At 40.5% G+C, this 18,747-nt stretch overlaps 1 protein-coding gene across 1 annotated transcript in view; it reads right to left on the reverse strand.

Moving 5' to 3' along the window:
* Positions 1 to 7,007: 7,007 nt before the first annotated feature.
* Uri1 (URI1 prefoldin like chaperone) overlaps positions 7,008 to 18,747 on the reverse strand; it is a 73,167-nt gene continuing 61,427 nt past the window's right edge. The window contains exons 7-11 of the mRNA XM_008841513.3: positions 17,666 to 17,834; positions 15,775 to 16,111; positions 13,587 to 13,726; positions 12,542 to 12,791; positions 7,008 to 7,960 (exon numbers count right to left, since the gene is read on the reverse strand). Of these exons, the coding sequence (XP_008839735.1) occupies positions 7,784 to 7,960; positions 12,542 to 12,791; positions 13,587 to 13,726; positions 15,775 to 16,111; positions 17,666 to 17,834 (1,073 nt within the window). The 3' untranslated portion in view covers positions 7,008 to 7,783. The remainder of the gene's footprint in view (positions 7,961 to 12,541; positions 12,792 to 13,586; positions 13,727 to 15,774; positions 16,112 to 17,665; positions 17,835 to 18,747) is intronic.

The following is an 18,747-nucleotide window of genomic DNA, read 5'->3' on the forward strand; positions in this document are numbered from 1 at the left end:
TGAGGTGCCCTGCCCTAAGTGACACATCTACACTGTAACCTCTGCAGCTAAGGTTCAGGGACCACAGCGGAGCAGGGGGCAGAGAGAATATTAATGCACCTCAACATTCACCAACAAAGCTTCCTCATGCAATAGCTGGAGATTAACTCAGAAAACAACAATTGGCCAAAATGCAGAGGATAAGAGACTGCAGAGTGCTTATCCCTGAATAGAACACTTAAACCTCTGTCACCCAAGGCTCAGGGACCACTGTGGAAGAGGGGGTGTTAAGACTAAGAGCCAGAGGTAGTGGATGGCCATAAGGAAACAGTTTTCCAGACAGTCGGGAAGGTACTCATATGAACCTACAATGTTAACAACATGCAAGCTCCAACCAGACAAAGACCCAACACAGAAATGGGGCCATGGGGAAGAAGCCCCAACCTCAGCTGAGGGACACTGGCAACGGACAGCTACTAGGAAAGGGAGAGTTGGTTTTCTTTAAGGGAGTGAGGCAAAAGACGATTTAAAAGAGAAATTAAGCTTTACATGGTACCCCAATAATACTTCTGTTTTAATGTATCGGTTTAAAAAATAAATTTAAAAAACAGATCACAGTCCTAAGAGTATTTACAAATCATGAGTGACTTGTACTCAAAAATATAAAGTCTTACACCTCAATCACAAATACAACATAAAAACTTAGCAAACTAGGGGCCAGAGAGATGGCTCAGTGGTTAAGAGCATTTGGCTGCTCTTGCAGGGGACCTGTGTTCAATTCCCAGCACCCACATGGCAGCTCACAACCATCAGGTTCCAGTTTCAGGGAATCCAACACCTTCTTCTGACCTCTGTGGGCCTGGTGCACGACATGGAGGCAATTAATAAATTATTTTTAAAAACTAAGCAAAATATCTGAATACCCTTCAAAGAATACATATACTAAAGGCAAAAGAAAAGAAAGTGACAGTGGCCAGGAACGGTGGTACACACCTTTAGTCCCAGCATTCAGGAGGCAGAGGCAGGCAGATTTCTGTGAGATGGAAGCCAGTCTGGTCTATATAGTGAGTCTCAGGGCAGCTGGGGCTACAGGGAAACCCTGCTTTAAAAAAAAAAAAAAAAAAAAGTGGCCACTAAAACACAAAACAGCCTTTCAAAAACTGTACATCTCTGAAAGTCCAACCTAAGTTCACCACCCAACCTAACAATTCAATTCCTATTCTATTTACTCAAAAGAACTAAAAACATGTCCATACAAAGGCTTGTTTATGTAAATGTTCATCATTAAATAATGTTCATATTGTGAATATTATTCAAAATAGCCTGAACAACTCAGGGTTACCATTTTATGAATGAATAAACAAAATCTATATCATAGATTAACAATAATAAAGCAAAAAGTACTGTATCTTGCTTAGGGGCTGGGAATATACCCCAATAGCATAACACTTGCTTAGTGCTCAGAAGACACTGGGATCAATACAAAACAGGCATGCCTAGACACATTTTACTAATCCATAGATGCAAAACATGCCATTTTATGTGAATCTATTTATATTAATTGTCCAGATAAAGGAACTCTACATCTAGAAAAGGCTAATTAGTGCTGGCCTGGGGGTGGGGTGGGGGTGGGGGCAGGAACTAAGTGTAAGTAGGTACTGAAGATCTAGGCACTGATGACTAAATATACCAAAAACTCCACAATGCATACTGAAAAAAAAAAGTATACTTAAAAATAGTACTGAAGTACTGCAAACAATATAAAAAGAATACTGACTGGGGAAAGGTGGTGGTAACAGACATACATTTTTTAAGTTAAGTGCCAAAAAAATTAAAATAGGCAACTTCTCAATCAATGGAACAAATAGGGAGAGGGTACATTAATTCAAACAATAGTAAAGGGAGAAAAACAGTAACAGCATCACCACCAGAATGCCCATCAAAGTAGAGAAACTCCAAGAGCATTACAATAAAGAGATTAAACCTGACAGTTACAGGACAGTGCCCAAATAAGTTGTAACAGTGAAAGTAAAACACATCATTAGGTACGTGTGCATGTGTGTGTAGATACACACACACACACACACACACACACACACACCAGCAAGATCACATACAGATGTAGTGTGCTATACCAGGATAATACTTAGCTATGATATGGAAAATACATTAAGTTGAAAACAGTATCACTAGAGATAATAAAGGTCACCACAAGGCCTTGTGATTGGGGACTGGCCAGTCCTATACCGACATGCATACAAGCTGAAGTCCATCAATACAACGCTGCCATTCTGATCTCATCTAGCTTCTCCACTCTCCACCCTCCTGGTCCTTCCTTTTCTGCTATGACCAAACACCATCAGTGAAACTCCACCCGCAATTCCATCAAGGCAAAATGAACTCTCGTAAGAAGTTTAAGAAACAGAACAGGTCTAAGTCAGCTTTTATAAAACGGGGATGCATCAATAAGAAGCAAATGTGTAGACATCACATAGGTCACACATTTCCTTCCTCTTTAATAACTGTTTAGAGGCAGAGAATTCAAACGAGCTTACAACTCCAGGTCACTTCACCTTAACCTACTGCAGCGCTGAGTTATTTAAAATGCAGTTGCTGCTGGGTGGTTAAGATCATCTGCTGTATTCTTGCAGATGACAGGCGTTCAGTTCCCAGCACCTTTATCAGAAGACTCACAACTGCCTGTAACCCCAGGTCCAGGGAATCTGACACCTCTAGCCTCCATGGGCACTAGCACTCATGTGCATACACCACACACAGATAATACAGTTTAAAATAAATCTTAGAGGGTACATAGCTCGGGCTGGAGAGATGGCTCAGAGGTTAAGAGCACTGGCTGTCCCTACAGAAGATCCGAATTGGAAGCATCCCAGCATCCACATGGCAGCTAACAACTGTGTGTAACTCCAGTTCCAGAGGCTCCGTGACAGGCACTGCATGACATGGGTACACTTACACATATGCAGACAATATACTCATACACATAAAATATCAAAAAAAAATTTTTTTTTGAAGGAAGGAAACATGGCTGCTTAGGGCTGGCGACATAGCTGGCAGAGACCTGTTACCTAGCACTCACAAGGCTCTGAGCTGCATCCCTAGCATGAAAGTAACAACAATAATAATTACAGTAACAGTACAACATGCTGGTTAATGCTGTTAATGTTCTCCATCTGTCTAATGGGGGAGGGGTTAAAGACAATACAGGGTAACCTCCCCGGCAGATGTAAGGACTAAGTAAGATAATTCACATCAAGTACATCGAAAATTAACACTTAGCAAATGTTCCAAAGATACCATATTCTTGTGATTCCTTAGTGAAGGAACTGTAAGTTTGTCCTAAAAGACATTCCTATAAACTGAAACTTAAATAAAAAGGCATAAAGGTAAAGATTTAATAATATTGATCAGCGAATTAAAGATTTAAGTGAATTGCAGTTGAGGAATCCAAAGCAAATTCACCAGTGTATATGCCACTCACCTAAAGAACACATGGGTAAAGATTAGCTTTACCCTTGAAAACTTCTTTAAAACCTGGGGCCTGGAGAGATAACTCAGTGGTTAAGAGCACTGGCTGTTCTTGCAGAGGACTCCGTTTGATTCCCAGCACCCATATGGTGGCTAACAACCATCTGGAACTCCAGTTCCAGGGTTATCCAACACCATCTTCTGGCATTTGGGCACTGCTCACATGTGGGGTACACTTACACACATGCAGGAAACCACTCAGACACATAAAAAAACTGTAACTTCATGGAGAAGGCAAATTCATAAATAACTGAATTTTATATATTTAAAAATATTCCAACAAGTAGAAAACTATAAACCACATGTACAACCAATCTGAAGAAAAAAATGTCAGATTTTTCTTTTTAAAGTGGACATACTCATATAAAACTTAGTATTCTACCAATTTTGAAGTCTCTTTATGACTCTATATTGTCCCAAATCATTATTTAAGAAACCATCTGGAGCTGAGGAGATAGCTCAGGGGGTAAAGAGTTTACCATGCAAGTGTGCAGTAGAATTTGGTCACCAGCACCCACTTAAGTGTCAAGTGGGTAAATAGCAGCCCACCTGTAATCCCAGATGTAGTAGACAGACAGGATCCCTGCCCCCAGAGCAAACACACACATACACACACACACATGCAAATCAATGAAATGCAGATATGTAAGTTTGTATGCAAAAACATGTCATCAACAAAAGAACAAAGTAATTGTATTTATAAACAGATTTTACAGTGTTTTATTAAAGAAATCCAAGTGTCCAGATGGCCCATCAATCCCACCTCCAGGAATCTCCTCTGAAGAGACAGGTCCAAAGACACAAAACCACAGAGATGCATCACCCACTGTACTCCTGAATGTATAATGTCCCCAGGGCTGAAGAGATGGCTCAGCACTAGCTGCTTTTGCAGAGGACTCAGGTTCAGTTACCAGCACCAACATGGTGTCTAACAACCACCCATAACCACAGTTCCAGGGGATCCAACGCCCTCTTCTGACCTTGAGCACTGCATAACACAGGAGCACTTACACACAAGCAGGCAATATGCTCATAAGCATAAAGTAAAAACAATAAAAACATTTTTTTAAAAAACTGTAGAAAGCCCCTCAGTGCCTTAGGTAGAAAAGAGGCTGGGTAGACAGTGCTCTGCGTGTATTCGGAGTACTGCTGTATCTCGGTATAGCATAAGGAAGCCTCTACAAACTGACAGATTACAAGAACTATTGACTAGAAAAAAATAAAATGCAATGAAAAAACTGGTATCCTTTACAGAAGTGCACAGAAACAGTGACTACATTAAACACCTAAGAATGCCCCAAACCATGAGTTTATACTGACATACGATTCTAGTCTAACACCGGACAATTCATTTCAGGTTGTCCCTGTTTGTGACTTCTTTGACACTAAGAAACCTGGCCTTTGTGTATGAAAACCCCATGTGGCTGCTAATTGTGCAGAAGGAAAAGGTTGACTCAGAAACTAAAGTCACAGGTTACTTTTACTGTAGGTACATGAAGACGTGTACAGAAGAAACAAAGTTTTAGTGAGACTGGGTCCTCATGGTGTGAGTGTGGGGCCATGAGAGGAAGAATCTCAGAGTGGCAGGGTAGGAGGAAGGACACTTCTCTGGCTCAGAATCACAGTAATACTCTCAGACCTTTTACATATTTCCCAGACAAACCTTAATCCCCCCCACCCCCCAAGATATGAAGTCAACCCACAGTGGAACACAAATGAACCCAGGGGCGGTATCACCCCAATGAAGGCGGGAAGACAAAGCACAGACCCAACCAAAGAAACTTTGGGCATCAGGTTCTTGACTTCTAATATGAAGAACCATACGCATTGTGACATAATGAATGAGCTTATGAGCTTCTCCAGGGGGAGAGATGAGCACTTCTGACACCGCCTTAGTGTGTACTACACCGAAGAAACAGTGTAGCTAAGAACCAGGGAAGTCAGCAGTGGAGAAGGAAGTCAAACAGGGAAAATCAAGCGAATCACATGATCTCAGACTAAAATCAAGTTTCAGTATAAATGTGGTTTTTTAATGTTTTTTTTTTAATTTTTGTGTATAAGTGTACTGGCTGCATGTACCTAAGTGCAACCATGCTGTACAATGCCCACGGAGGTCAAAAGAGGGCTTTAGATTCCCTTGGAACTGGAATTACCGACAGACATTAGCTGCCAGTGGGTGCTGGGAATCGAACCCAGGTCCTCTGAAGAGCAGCCAGTGCTCTTAACCATAGAGCCATCTCTCCAGCTCCCCAAAATATGTGGTTTTAAATACATTCAGAACATTCAGATATAAAAATATGTACTAGTTAGCATACATACATAGCCTCTGCCCACTGAATAGGCCAAGAGATGGCACCTGAGGGGCAATAAACACTTAAGTAGATGTTGGTAGCTAAGCACACTCTAAAAAAAAAAAAATCCTCCTTGCAGAAGTTGATTCCAGGGGCTCAGACAGAAGAAAAAATAGAAGATAAGCCTGCAATATTTTGTTTAAGAGCAAGAAAGTACTCAAAAAGTATGGGAACTTAGCTGGATACATACCTAAAAGGAGGATTGCAAGTTCAAGGCCAGTCAGACCCAGTGAGACCCCGCCTCAAAACAAACAAAATACTACATGTATATGAATGAAAAGCATAGTCCCAAGACTCAATCTATGGAGCTGAGCAGTACTACATCATGTGGGTTTTCAGCATACACAAAAATCTGCTGTGAGACACTCTGCCTTGATTCTACCCCATGTAGACCTATTTGAAAAGGGAACATAGAATGCATAACGAGCAGGCTCAAAACAAGGCTCATGAACATGAAAAACTATTTAATGACAGTTCTCTTGAGATTATACAAGTTTAAAAACACATGGCCTTACAAGGAGGTTTGTGCCTGGGAAGATCAGCACAGAAAGCCTCACTTGAGTGACAGGTGAGAACGAACACTCCTGAGTGTGGGTGTGATTTGTACTGTTGGTTTGGTTTGGGAGTGGGGTGAACTGAAATAAAAACAGTACAAAATATGTGCAGATGATCAAAACTGACTTTATAAAAAGAGATCTATAATTTTTAGGCGCTCTGTTCTGAATTATCCATTAACTACTGTGGATTCAAGCTCACCCCTTTATCATGAAAATACATATTCATACAACTTTTACAGTGGTGCTGTTCTAATTACAAATAGCTTCTACTTTTCTGGGATATAATTTCACTTTGTTTAAGCAAGAATTCATTAAAGAAGCTATAAATAACCTTTAAATATTTAGCCATGAATAGAGGGTGGACTGGCATTGATGGCTTATTTTAGTACTAATGCAGAATGCTTTTTAAAAGCTACATTTTAGCATGCATCAAGCTAATGATTAACACTTGCAGTGTAATTTTCAACCTTAGACTAAACTTCTCTTTAAGGAGTTTGGGCTGCAAATAAATACATTATTTTGGTTATTTACTAGTGGTAAAGCAGCCTTAAGAATGAAAATATGAGAGAATTCAAACATTTTTTAAAAATCTTTATTTTAAAAATCTATTTTTTAAGCATCTAGACAAACTTTCCTCTCCCACAGGTAATCCCAGTGAACACCGTACAGAAGGGGGGAGAAGAGGGGCCCTGTGGAATCACAAGGACTCGTGGATCTGCAGTTATGTAGAAGAGACACAAATCAAAGTTCTAACTCAGGACATTCACAACATTTATAAACCAAGTTTCACAAAAGTTTTAGTTGAAAAAAAGTTGCAAAAAATATTATTTTTCCAGTCAAATTTTTCCACAGGGCTCATGTCCTGCTTAAAGATTATAGTGGGACATTCAAAGGAAAAGTTTTTCAAGTAGCCACCTAGCTGTGAAACCTACAAGAGTCATAGATTTTTTTTTTAAAGTGCCTTTAAAATGTGAAAGCATGTAATTATTGAAATCTATTTGAAATTTTTAAAAGTTTAACATGGTCCATATGGTAAACACGGCATCACAGCTGATACAAAACTGCCTGTATTTAGTTTGAATCACGAAAACAATGTAGATGAATAGTATTCTTTGAAAAATGATTTGAAATGCTACCACTGCATCCTAAGGCCAATTTAGACAGTGTCCAGAGAATTACCACAGCCAGCAGAACAGTGAAGCATCCAAACATTTACTTTGACTTTTTAAACACCGCTGAGGGAGCCGCTGCCACGCTAACTCAGGGTGCCCATTTCAAACTCCACATGACACATTTGCTGCATGTGTCCTAGGAGCCACCACGAGGCTTTCAAACGTGAAGCCCCATTCGCTAGTTCCTCTGCTGCAGTCTGGCGGCTCTGAACCTGGAAACCCTCCTTGCAGTTTCTTCTGGTACTTCGGACAGAACTTCTTTTCGCTCTGGAATGGTGGGTAAGACAGGGGGCGCCACTGCTGAGTATGGTGCCAAGGGTAAGAACTCCTTTTCTATTACAGTTCCAGAGAAAGCCTATAAAACAAAAGTGTACAGTATTAAATATAAACAAGATGCCCACAAAAATCTTTACCCTACTACCAATTAAGATATTTCTTCTTACTAAAAGTAAAGTCACAGATTTTTAGATAGACAATAAACAACAAAATGCTTATTGTCCAGAGAAACCAAACGACATTTTCTCTTAATTATATCACCAAATATAAAGAATTATAATACACATGCAAAAAAAGTAAAATGTCTATTTTTGTCTGAGGAAAAATAAAAGAATAAAGGTTCGCCAAATGTATACAGTTCATAGGTCCAACTCGTGCTGTGAAATACAATCTACTACATACGGAAGCTGCGTTGTGAAAGGCAGGCTCTGTCCATCAGCAAACGAATGCACTAGCCCTTAGTGGCCCTCTGCCTGCCAGCCAATCGGTTTCACCAGTACTGACATTTCCTTACTGGTGCTTATTTACGCAATTTTTCAAATATTTTACTGCATTTTGCCTCAATTTTAAAAAAGAAATCAGTAGAAACTGAAAAACCAAAGTGCTGAGACTAGTGTGCTCAGCACAGGCTTCAAAACCTTCAGACAACTGATTCAACGGCAGAAATTAGAAGTGTCACAAAAGCAACTCTGACTTCAGCTGGATATCTGCTGAACTTCACCAGGCCAACTGTGTGCTCAAAGGGAACTAGACAGAGTGATGCACAAATCACCAGTCTTCATAGATAGATATATACATACATATACATATATATATGTATATATATATATATCAAAATATGAAAAGGAGTCACTCTTTCAAAAAGATTTCTACTACTTGGGAGTCTTTCCTCTTCCATCTTCAAGGAACTTACATATAAACTACAATTTGACAGGCATACTTTCATATAGGTGTCATAGACTTGCTTACCTTTGTCTACCAAATGTTCAAAAGTAAGAGAATGTATCATTTAGTTTAAAAAGCCACTGATCACTCTTGAGTCCAGCCTTGGCAGACAAAAGAAAAATGAGGAGGAACCCAATAGAGGGATGCTTTCGGAAGCCCTTGTCAAGAAATTCCAATGGACTCTCATATGAACATTTGAAAATTGCCATGTTCTGACTTTTTTCTAGTTCCCTGTCTAGAACTTGTAATGCTAACTACTCATGCCTTTACTTCTCCTTCATATCTCCTATTCACCAGTCAAGGACTTTCTTTTCCCCCTACAGGATAAGAGTTATGCAATTTGGGAGTCTTTTAGATAGACCCACTGAAGGGGTACCCAACTGCCCCACCCTGTGTCCCTCTTCAGTATGGAAGAAGCCAGAGCAGTCTGCATCCTGATCCCCTATCTGCAAGTTGGGCAACCTCTTCAGAGGATAAGAATAGGAGGTAGGAATTGGCTAGGCAGTTAGGGTAAAAAGACCCCAAAGAAAAGTAGCCAGTTTCTTGGCTAAATGTCCTTGGGCCTCTTAACAACATACTCTGCTCCAAAGGCCAAAAATGTCGAAAAGTATTTGGGAGCTTTTATCTAATCCTTAAGATTTTAGGGTTACCTCTTCAGAGGGCGGAATGTTAGAGTAGCCAAAAGCCACATAAAAACAAATAAGAGTACATGAAGAAAAAAAGAAGAAGAAACAGGATCTTATCAGAAAAGAAGTATTCTCGAGATATGTGAACCAATGTTTTAGGACTAACTTCTCTTTTCCAACAGAATCTTTACAGAATTGTAGATAAGACTACAAATCCTAGATCTAGCTTGCTATTATGTTTCAGAGTGATTGTATAATGAATTAATACGTGTAACTAATTCAGTGTAGAGCTTGTTCCATAATATATGTTAAAACATCTTCTTTTACTAAGAAAAAAAAAGAATCTAAGAAGTCAATTTTTGAAGTGGCATGAAACTTTAAAGACAGTACGGATGTTAAATGTTTCAAACTTGTAAGCGTTCAACTTTTGAATATCTCTAACATAAAAAAAGTTTGAGTATGTACTCCCCCACCAAAAAAAAGAAGTGCTCTACCACTGAGCTACAAATAACTAAAATTAAAAAAAAAAAAAGCCACTGTACACCCTTGGGCACTCCAGCTCAAGTAGCCCACTGCTCCTTTGTAGTACAGTATATACTAGATGTACATATTACAGTATAGGATGTACTGTCTCTTTGGCTTTTGCCTTCTGCATTGCATTATGTGTGCTTGTGTATGTGCGTGCGTGTGTGCGTGCATGTGTGTAGAGGTCAAACGATAACTTGCAAGAGTCAGTTCTCTCCTTCCATGTGAGTTCTGGGTTAGAACTCAGGTCATCAGGCCTAGCAGCGAGCATCTTTACTTGATGAGTCACTGCTCTGGCTCTCCTGTACTGTATCTCTCTTTTTTCTTTAATATTTTATTTATTATTTTTATTTAATGTGTCCCCTATGTGCATACTGCCTGTATGTAGGTAAGTGCACCCGTGTCGTGCAATGCCCGCGAGGACAGAAGAGGCCATTGATCCCTAGAACTAGAGTTACAGACAGTTGTTAGCTGCCATGTGGGTGCTGGGATTCAAATCCAGGTCTTCTGCAAGAACAACCAGTGCTCTTAACCGCTGAGCCATCTCTCCAGCCCACTGTATCTCTTTAAATAAAACAGCTGGGCGTAGTTACACATGTTTAGTTCCAGCACTCGGGAGGCAGAGGGAGGCGGATCTCTGTGAGAGTTCAAGGCCAGCCTGGTCTACATAGCAAGTTCCAGGCCAGCAGGGGCTACAGGGAGACCCTGTCTCAAAAAGACCAAAACAAACAAACAAACAAACAAACCTTTTGCGGTTTGCTTACCCCACCACTGAAACAAAAATGAAGATGCCACCTTCCTTGGCATTTGAAGCCAAGCCATTAAGAAACTCAGAAACTGACTTATGAACACCCATGTCATCATGAACACTGACCTTCCTACTACCTTAAAACAGGCAAGGCAAAGATACTAAACATGATGTCTTTAACTTACTTGTCATAGTCATGCCCTTATGTTAAAATTCGTTCATCTAGCATGACAATTCCTTGTCAATCTAGTAAGAATGACAATCCTACTTTCCAGCTCTGACATGCTAAGTCCCTACAGAAACCAAACTCCCGAAGCCTCACTGGCCAAGTGTGCCCATGAGCTTACTACAGCAGACAGCTGCGAGCTCAGTCATCAGTCCAATGCACAGCACTAACTGGACACAGTGTACTACTAACAAAAATGGGGGGGGGGGCATGAAGGGAAGAGGGGAATGGTTGGGATGCCTGGGGAATGGAGGGAGAAATTGGGGACAACTTGAGCAAGTAGGAGGGAGTAGCTGGGGGTGCATATGATCAAGATGCTTTGTTTACATGTATGAAAGTGTCAAATAAAGACACTGTATTTTTTAAAACTTTATTGGTAAAGTCTCTACCCCACTACATGTTCTCTCAGACAGTAGTAGCAGACAGCTATATTGGGTGAGTGGGGAAGGTGAGTGGGGGAGTGGGGAGAACACTCTCATCACTTACAGGGCCTGGCTGCTAAAGATCTCTCACTGTTTACTGCATTTAGTACAAGTAATACCTGGGGTACAAGCAATGCCTTTTTTTTTTTTTTTTTTTTTTTTTTTTTTTTTTTTTGTTTTGTCTTTTTGAGACAGAGTCTCCCTGTAGCCCCAGCTGTCCTGGAATTCACTATGTAGACCACGCTGGCCTTGAACTCACAGATCCGCCTGCCATTTTTATGTGTGCTTCATATATACAAAAAATTTTGTTTCTTTGATATGTAAATGTGCACACTAACTTTGTACAGATATAAGCACCTCACTCTTCTGACATGCTTTTTAAACTGACACCTTTGGGGATACACCCAATAACAGGAACGGTAAGCACTACACAGGACTGTGTGCTTCGTGGACAGGCATTCTTTTCCACTCTCCCGCCTCTCCTCCACCTTTACATAACTACTGACAACAGAGCTCTCAGCTGTGTGCTGACTTTGCTGAGAGGAGTCTGCAGCTTCATCAGGCTGCAAAGTGAGTCCACAACCCTCAAGCATTCGGCCTCCTTAGCACCAACCAAACAAAGGACTTGAGGTCACTTCTGCCAGGGCTCATTTTGTTCCTAACCTCACCTCACTGAAGCACTTCCATAGAATGAAGCCACTAAGGGGTCAGAAAGTGACTGATCTGATCCACTGGCAACCCAGTTAACATAAACACTGAATGGCTTTCTAGACAAAAACACCACACATGCCAGTTCCAGTATTTTCAAATTCCCATTTAACAGAAGTAAAACTTGAAGACAGGCAACACTATTAACAACCATTCTAACACCACAATACTTACATTGTGCTTGCCAGCAATTATAGACACTTTTTACAACGTATCATCAGCACAACACAAAGGCCAGGTGTGGTGGCACAACCATTAATCCCAGGCAAAGGCAGGAGGATCTCTGTGAAGTCGAGACCAGCCTGGTCTACATAAGGAGTTCCAGGCCAGCTAGGGCTACAGAGAGACCCAGTCTCAAAAAGACACCCCCAAAAGCACAAGCCTAGGATTGAGAACCTATGACTTTTTGGAATAAACAGCAAAAATGGCCCTATGCCACATGAAACAGTTGGAGACGCACCTCAGGCGCCCCTGAAGAGGGCAAGGGTTTCTTCTCATGATTTTCCTGGGGTTCCTCTTCCAGAATGCTCTCGCTAGCATTGCTGCAGACAACCTCCTCACAGCTGATGCTCCTCAGCACCCCCCGGCGATCATCCAGCTCAGCCACGCTGCTCTCGCTGGTGTCACTGCACACGCTGTTCTCTCTGCTGCGAGACTTCAGGATTGACTTCCGAGGGACATATTCTCCATTCACAACGTCGACAAAGACTCTTCAATATTCAAGAAACATAGCCTCACTTTAAGGAACTCATATAACTGAGAATAGCTTTATAAAGATTTCTTCAATATTTTCTTCTAGAAATTAATCTAAAATTTGCTTTTGAGGTTTTCTGTTTGGTTGGTATTGTTTCAGAGAGGGTCTCATATAGCCCAGACTGGCTCTGAACTTGTTACATAGCGAAAGATGGCTTTTCACTCCTCACTCTTCTGCCTCCACCTACCAAGTGTTGTGGTTATTACATGAATTTCCTCATCCTGAGTTTGAAATCTCTTGTTAAAACACCTTCTCTAAAATGTTCACATTCAGAGTAAGTTTGCAACCTCACAGATGAGTTCTGGGCCCAGTAAAATATAGCACGTTTCTTACACTCATGTTTCAGGTGAGAACCTGATTTACCAAATTTTTATACACAGCCACTTCAAGACATTTAACAATGTTCACCATTCTATAAATATGGGTCATGAGAATGGCAGGTATTCTCAAACCAGACAGTATAACCTCTGCTCTGAAAGGCAGAGTGCTCCCATCACAGCTGTGGTGCAAGAGCTCAGCCCCACCCAGCAGGAGCTCCAGCCTCAGCTTCAAACCACATACAAGAGGACAAAAACCACACAGCATCCCAGCTGCTTCAGACCACAGGTGTGTGTTGGGGGGGTTGGTTGCCACTCAGCTCCCCAAACTCTGAGCTGACCCACCACAAAGACTTCACTGGTGAGAGCTTTCCAGTTAGCCAACCCTTTCCCACAGTGTTCCAGTGGGAACACAGGGAAGGGCAGTCACTCACCTGTAGATGTCAGCAGGGCTCCTGATGGCAGGCAGCTCCTGGGCAGCATGGCTGCCTGCACTGCTTTTCCGTTTACGTTTGGCTTCTTCTTTCTTTTCACTGAATTTTAAAGTGGTATTTTTCCCAGTATTTATTCGAACCTAAAATTTGATTCACAATAAACATTAAAAAAAAAAAAAAAAAAAAAAATTTGGGGGGGAAAAAAAAAAAAAAAAAACTTTGGGGGGAAAAAAACAAATCAAGACCCAGACTAAAACAAATAAACTCTACAGATGCAGTTGAAGGCTAGGACACTGAAATGATGCTGTTATCAGGTGAAGACTCCCCATCTTACCACACCTCTATGCTACAGTGCATCTTACTGGCCCAGGCTATTCTCCAGTCTCTATTATTGAATAGAAAGCAAAATATATTTAAACTCAACTCCATACTGACCTCAAGCTTGCCTCCTCACCTTTACCTTGTGGCTTAACTCACACATTTTAAGACAAAGCACACAGTTAACCAACGGAGATATTTGGTACAACTATCACATGTGAATTATAAATGCAACACCAGATGACACTTTAACTATTTGAACTTTTTTTAAAATTTATTTTTATTTTACATGTATGAGTATATTGCCTGCATGTATGTGAGTGCAACCGCTGTGGAGGTAGGTAGAGGGCATCAGATTCCCCTGGAACTGGAGTTAAGGATGGTTCTTAGCCACCATGTGGGTGCTGGGAATCGAACCCAGGTCCTCTCCAAGAGCAGTCAGTGCTCTTAACCACTGAACCATCTCTCCAGCTCCTATTTTGAACTTTTAAAAACACTTCTATTCAGAAAGTGAATCAGACTAAAAAATAAAAGTCAATCACATTCAAGACAGTGGTATTCCTCCATCCCTAATCAGAATTTATTCCATGCTTTCCACAACGTTCCTACAAATATTTATTTATCTAGTTTATCTAAATGAAATAAGAAATTAAAAGCCTGGAAAAAGAATCATAACACTTTAGTTTGACTCTGCTCCCAAGGAGTTCCAATGATTTTATCAGCTTGTATTCAAATTGGAAAAAGAATACCCTTTCTATCAGAGCGGAAGCCCTCATCAGTTGTGCTTTGAGGATGCTCCCTTCAGAAGTCACCGGACACTGCAATGGCCCCACAGACCTGAGCCTGGCACAGAGAAGCCCTCACCACTAACCAGCTCTGTCACAGACCTTCCCTAGAAAGACTGCTCCTGGTCTCTTAACTCACTATGCAGAACAAAGGAAGGGCAGGGTACTGATGGTATGGCCCACCCTTCCTTCATCTGGAACCAGTCTGCCTTCATCTATTTTAAATATTGAGCTATTAGGCTTCTACAGCTGGATATGGAAGAAGAAATGCTTATTTATTTATTTATTTATTTATTTATTTATTTATTTATTTATTTATTTATTTATTGGTCTTTTGAGACAGGTTCTCCCTATAGCCCAAACTGGCCTGGAACTCACTCTACAAACCAGGTTGCCCTGGATTTCACAGAGACCCACCTGCTCTGCCTCCTAAGTACTATGATTAAAGGCATGGGCCACCATGACCAGAAGAAAGGCTTTGATAATGAAGCAAACAAAGTTTGAAAACCTTAGACAGAGAGAGCTCTGTAGTCAATCCCAGCTCCAAAAAGGCTAAAGTCCTAAAGCCTTGATTATCCATGTTTACACTTGCTTTGTCAGAAAATGACTTGGTTTTCACTTGCTCCTAAGTTTTCCCTCTTGCTCAGGATGTCCCTACTCAATTGATGCCCATATTAAAAAACCAGAAAAACCAAAAAACCCCAACTACCTGATATGTATGTAAGGTATATATGTAAAAAACTAACCATACAGCCATTTTCAGATCCCCAACAAATCAAAATGCCCAGCACTGAATCAATGCCAGGTCTAGAACAGCAGAGGAAGGACAGGTGAGCTGAGTAGTTGCTACTTCTACTTGCAGCTCGAATCTGGTGTGGCTTCTGAGTGACAAACCACCGTCTGCTAACTGATTACATTTTTCCTTCCCTCCTTCTTTTGAGGTAAATTGGTCAGATAAGAGGCAAAAGATGCTTTTCTAGTTTGGCAGTATTAATCACTTTATATTTTTCTCTCTAAAAACAATCATAGATGATGTTTAATGACTAAGTTATACAGAAAATTAGTGAAGTTAGAAGTACACAAACCCTTTTAGGTTCAACTGTATGAGAAAAATATATTGTTGGTATAGAACTATCTCCTGAAGCATCTGGGCTGCTTTCATTAACACCATCCTCGTCGTCTTCATCCTCATCCTCCTCATCTTCTTCATTGCTGTGGTAAGAATGTGAGCCATTCACTGAGCTGTTCAACTGACCGCTGACTTGACCGCCGACTCCTGAGTCTCTAATGTTCTTTGGACATCTGCTGGGGATGAAGGAGTCTGGCACCTGGCGCACTGTGTTCCCGCCTGGGCTTCGCTGTTCCTTTTCCTCCTCAGAGGAAGTGGTATCTTCTCCATTTGTAGTCACAGTATCAGGCTTACTTAATGAAAGGAACAAATGAACTAGAATTAACACAAACACCACTATTCTTAACACCACCTCTGCTACTGCAGTCACTTAGCCTAAGTGGAGCATCCAGGGTACATTTTTACAACCTCTGGCTATTGGCCAGATGTACTATAAATACAACACATATTAAGGAATTTCAGAGAGCAACCAGTTTCCTGGGGCCTCTATGCTATACAGAAGCTCTCTGTTCAGTTTCTCTTCCCCCGCCTAAAGTTCCAGCTATGACTCTACAAAATTTCTCTTTAAAACTAAAAATAGTATAAGAAATCTTTCTAATGTGTTTCTATTTTTAAGACAAGAAATTAATGCCCCAAACTATAATATACTCTTATTTTCTAGCCTCAGGATTTTTTACAACAGCATATAACTTTTAAAAATAAAGGAGATATATATACATATATGTATGTATTAATATACTTACTTGGGGGGGGGTCTCTTTGAGACAGGGTTTCTCTGTAGCCCCAGCAGGCCTGAAACTTGCTATTAAACCAGGCTGGTCTTGAAGTCACAGAGATCCACCTGCCTCTACCTCCCGAGTTCTGGGATTCAAGGCTACGCCTGGCTTTATACTAACATTTATACATACAAATGCACATTTACCATGCTTCGTTTCGTAAATGATTTGAGAACCTTACAAAAATAACAAAACTAAAAATGCAACAGAACTGAAATAACATCTTGCAAAAATAGGAGAATCATGACTAAGAAAATCATAAGATTCAACATTGATTTTAAAACATGAAATAGTAGCAGCTAATCAAAAAGACCTAAGAATTTATAGGTGAAATGCTAGGGGTGAAAAAAAAAATCTTCTGTGTTTCTATTTTTCATAGAAACTAATTACTGCATATGGTACATCATTTAAGCAAAATAATATAGGAGCTTCTGTAGTAGCAGACTTCATTTAGCACTCTTGACAATTCTAAGTGAGTGCTAATGCGTATTTCAAACAGCAGTTAGTTGAAGTTTCTCATACATAGAACTACCTGACCAGATTACAAATTGTCTGCTCAATAAACAGAAAAGTTTGTTAATGGAATGCAAGGACAAACATTTTACAGTATCGAATTTAAATTCAAAGCAAATTTTTTAACAAGTTACTAAAAGAACATTATCCTGAGAGCAGTATAAAAATGTATCATTTAAAATATATTTAGAGGTGGGGGGCTTTAGTTTGGTGGTAGAGTGCTTGCCTTTCATGCTAGAGACCACCACCACCAAAAATAAAGCTTGATCATCTTTAAATTTTTGGTTAGTATATAATGCAACTACTGACAATGACAGATAACTAGTTTGCTATGTATAATATGGTGAAATCAGAGTAACACGGAGATTGTGATCTCTGGTGTGGATATGCAAACATGGCAATGTGCTCCCCTGAAAAGAACCTCTGCAGCAGTGACAGCTATCTGGGGCTTGCAGATATTTCCACGGCTTCCTGTGCTTCCTTCAGTGAGCATGTACTGTTTTATTAAGGAAGGAACAAGCAGGCATTCTCTTGGACAGACAACCCATCAGTAGGTACCTCTCAAGTTCACCCAGCAATTCTTCTTGTCTCTCCAGCTCTTCTAGTCGAGCCCACAGTTCCTCATCAGCAAGTAAACCCTTGGGTTTGACATCATTTTCAAAATCTACCTCAAAAGTATCTGAAGTTTTTGGTTTGGAATGAGGTTTATGAGCAATTCGTTGTTTCCCTATTTAAAAAAGGAAAGTCGTGACTGTTAGCAGAGCTGGTGAAAATTTAGGGAGAGGGATGTTGAGACAGAGGGGCATAAACTCAAAGTCAAACAGGACACCCCGGATGCATGTCTCTAGAGCCTTGCTTTTCTGACTGTGGTCGGTGGCCCAACAGCTCTGGCAACCTGGGGAGAACTGCACAAGTGAGGGCACTCAGGCCTCCTGAACATGATGAATCACAATCTGCATTCCAGTGGGAGCCTAGAGAATGCACACACATGTTTAAAGGTTGTGAAGAGATATTCCAGAGCTTCAGAACTGCACAAGCACCAAGTCACACTGCACCCTGATTCGAACTCAAAATTACACACACACAAGTAATATTCACTTACCATCTTAACTCAAGAGAATTTAGTTACTAGAATAATATAAAATGCCTTGCCGGGAGCTACTTTAAACCCTAAGGCACCAAAGGAATGCATACCCCAGGGGGAAATGATAGAGACTAATCTATGGAAAGTTCTATTATAATTTTATATATGAACAACTCCACCTTTTAAATTGATTTTATTTGCAACTGTTATGTGGAGGCAGGAGATAGATCAAATGTGAAACCAAAACTATCTGATTTTCATTTTTAAAACAGATTTCTCTTAATAAAGCAAATTAAAGTGATGAGAAGTCTAAAATACTGTTGTGAGATCTGGCTCTACCAGATGACTGCAACTCTATCTCACATTCGAACTCACGTCTGAAGTAGTACAGGCAACCTGTATGTAAGACCTGAGCTGTCCAAACTTAAAAGCACTGCAGTGTTATCTGGTAGCCTTACTCTCTGCAGGCAGCAATGGTTTAGCAGTGGTTTACCATGCTGTAGACTTCTGGCACACATGATTCTTCACTGGTTACTCCCTAACTTGTCTTCCAGCT

This window comes from Nannospalax galili, unplaced genomic scaffold, assembly GCF_000622305.1.
Source record: "Nannospalax galili isolate Female #2095 unplaced genomic scaffold, S.galili_v1.0 scaffold1231, whole genome shotgun sequence".
NCBI lineage: Eukaryota > Metazoa > Chordata > Mammalia > Rodentia > Spalacidae > Nannospalax > Nannospalax galili.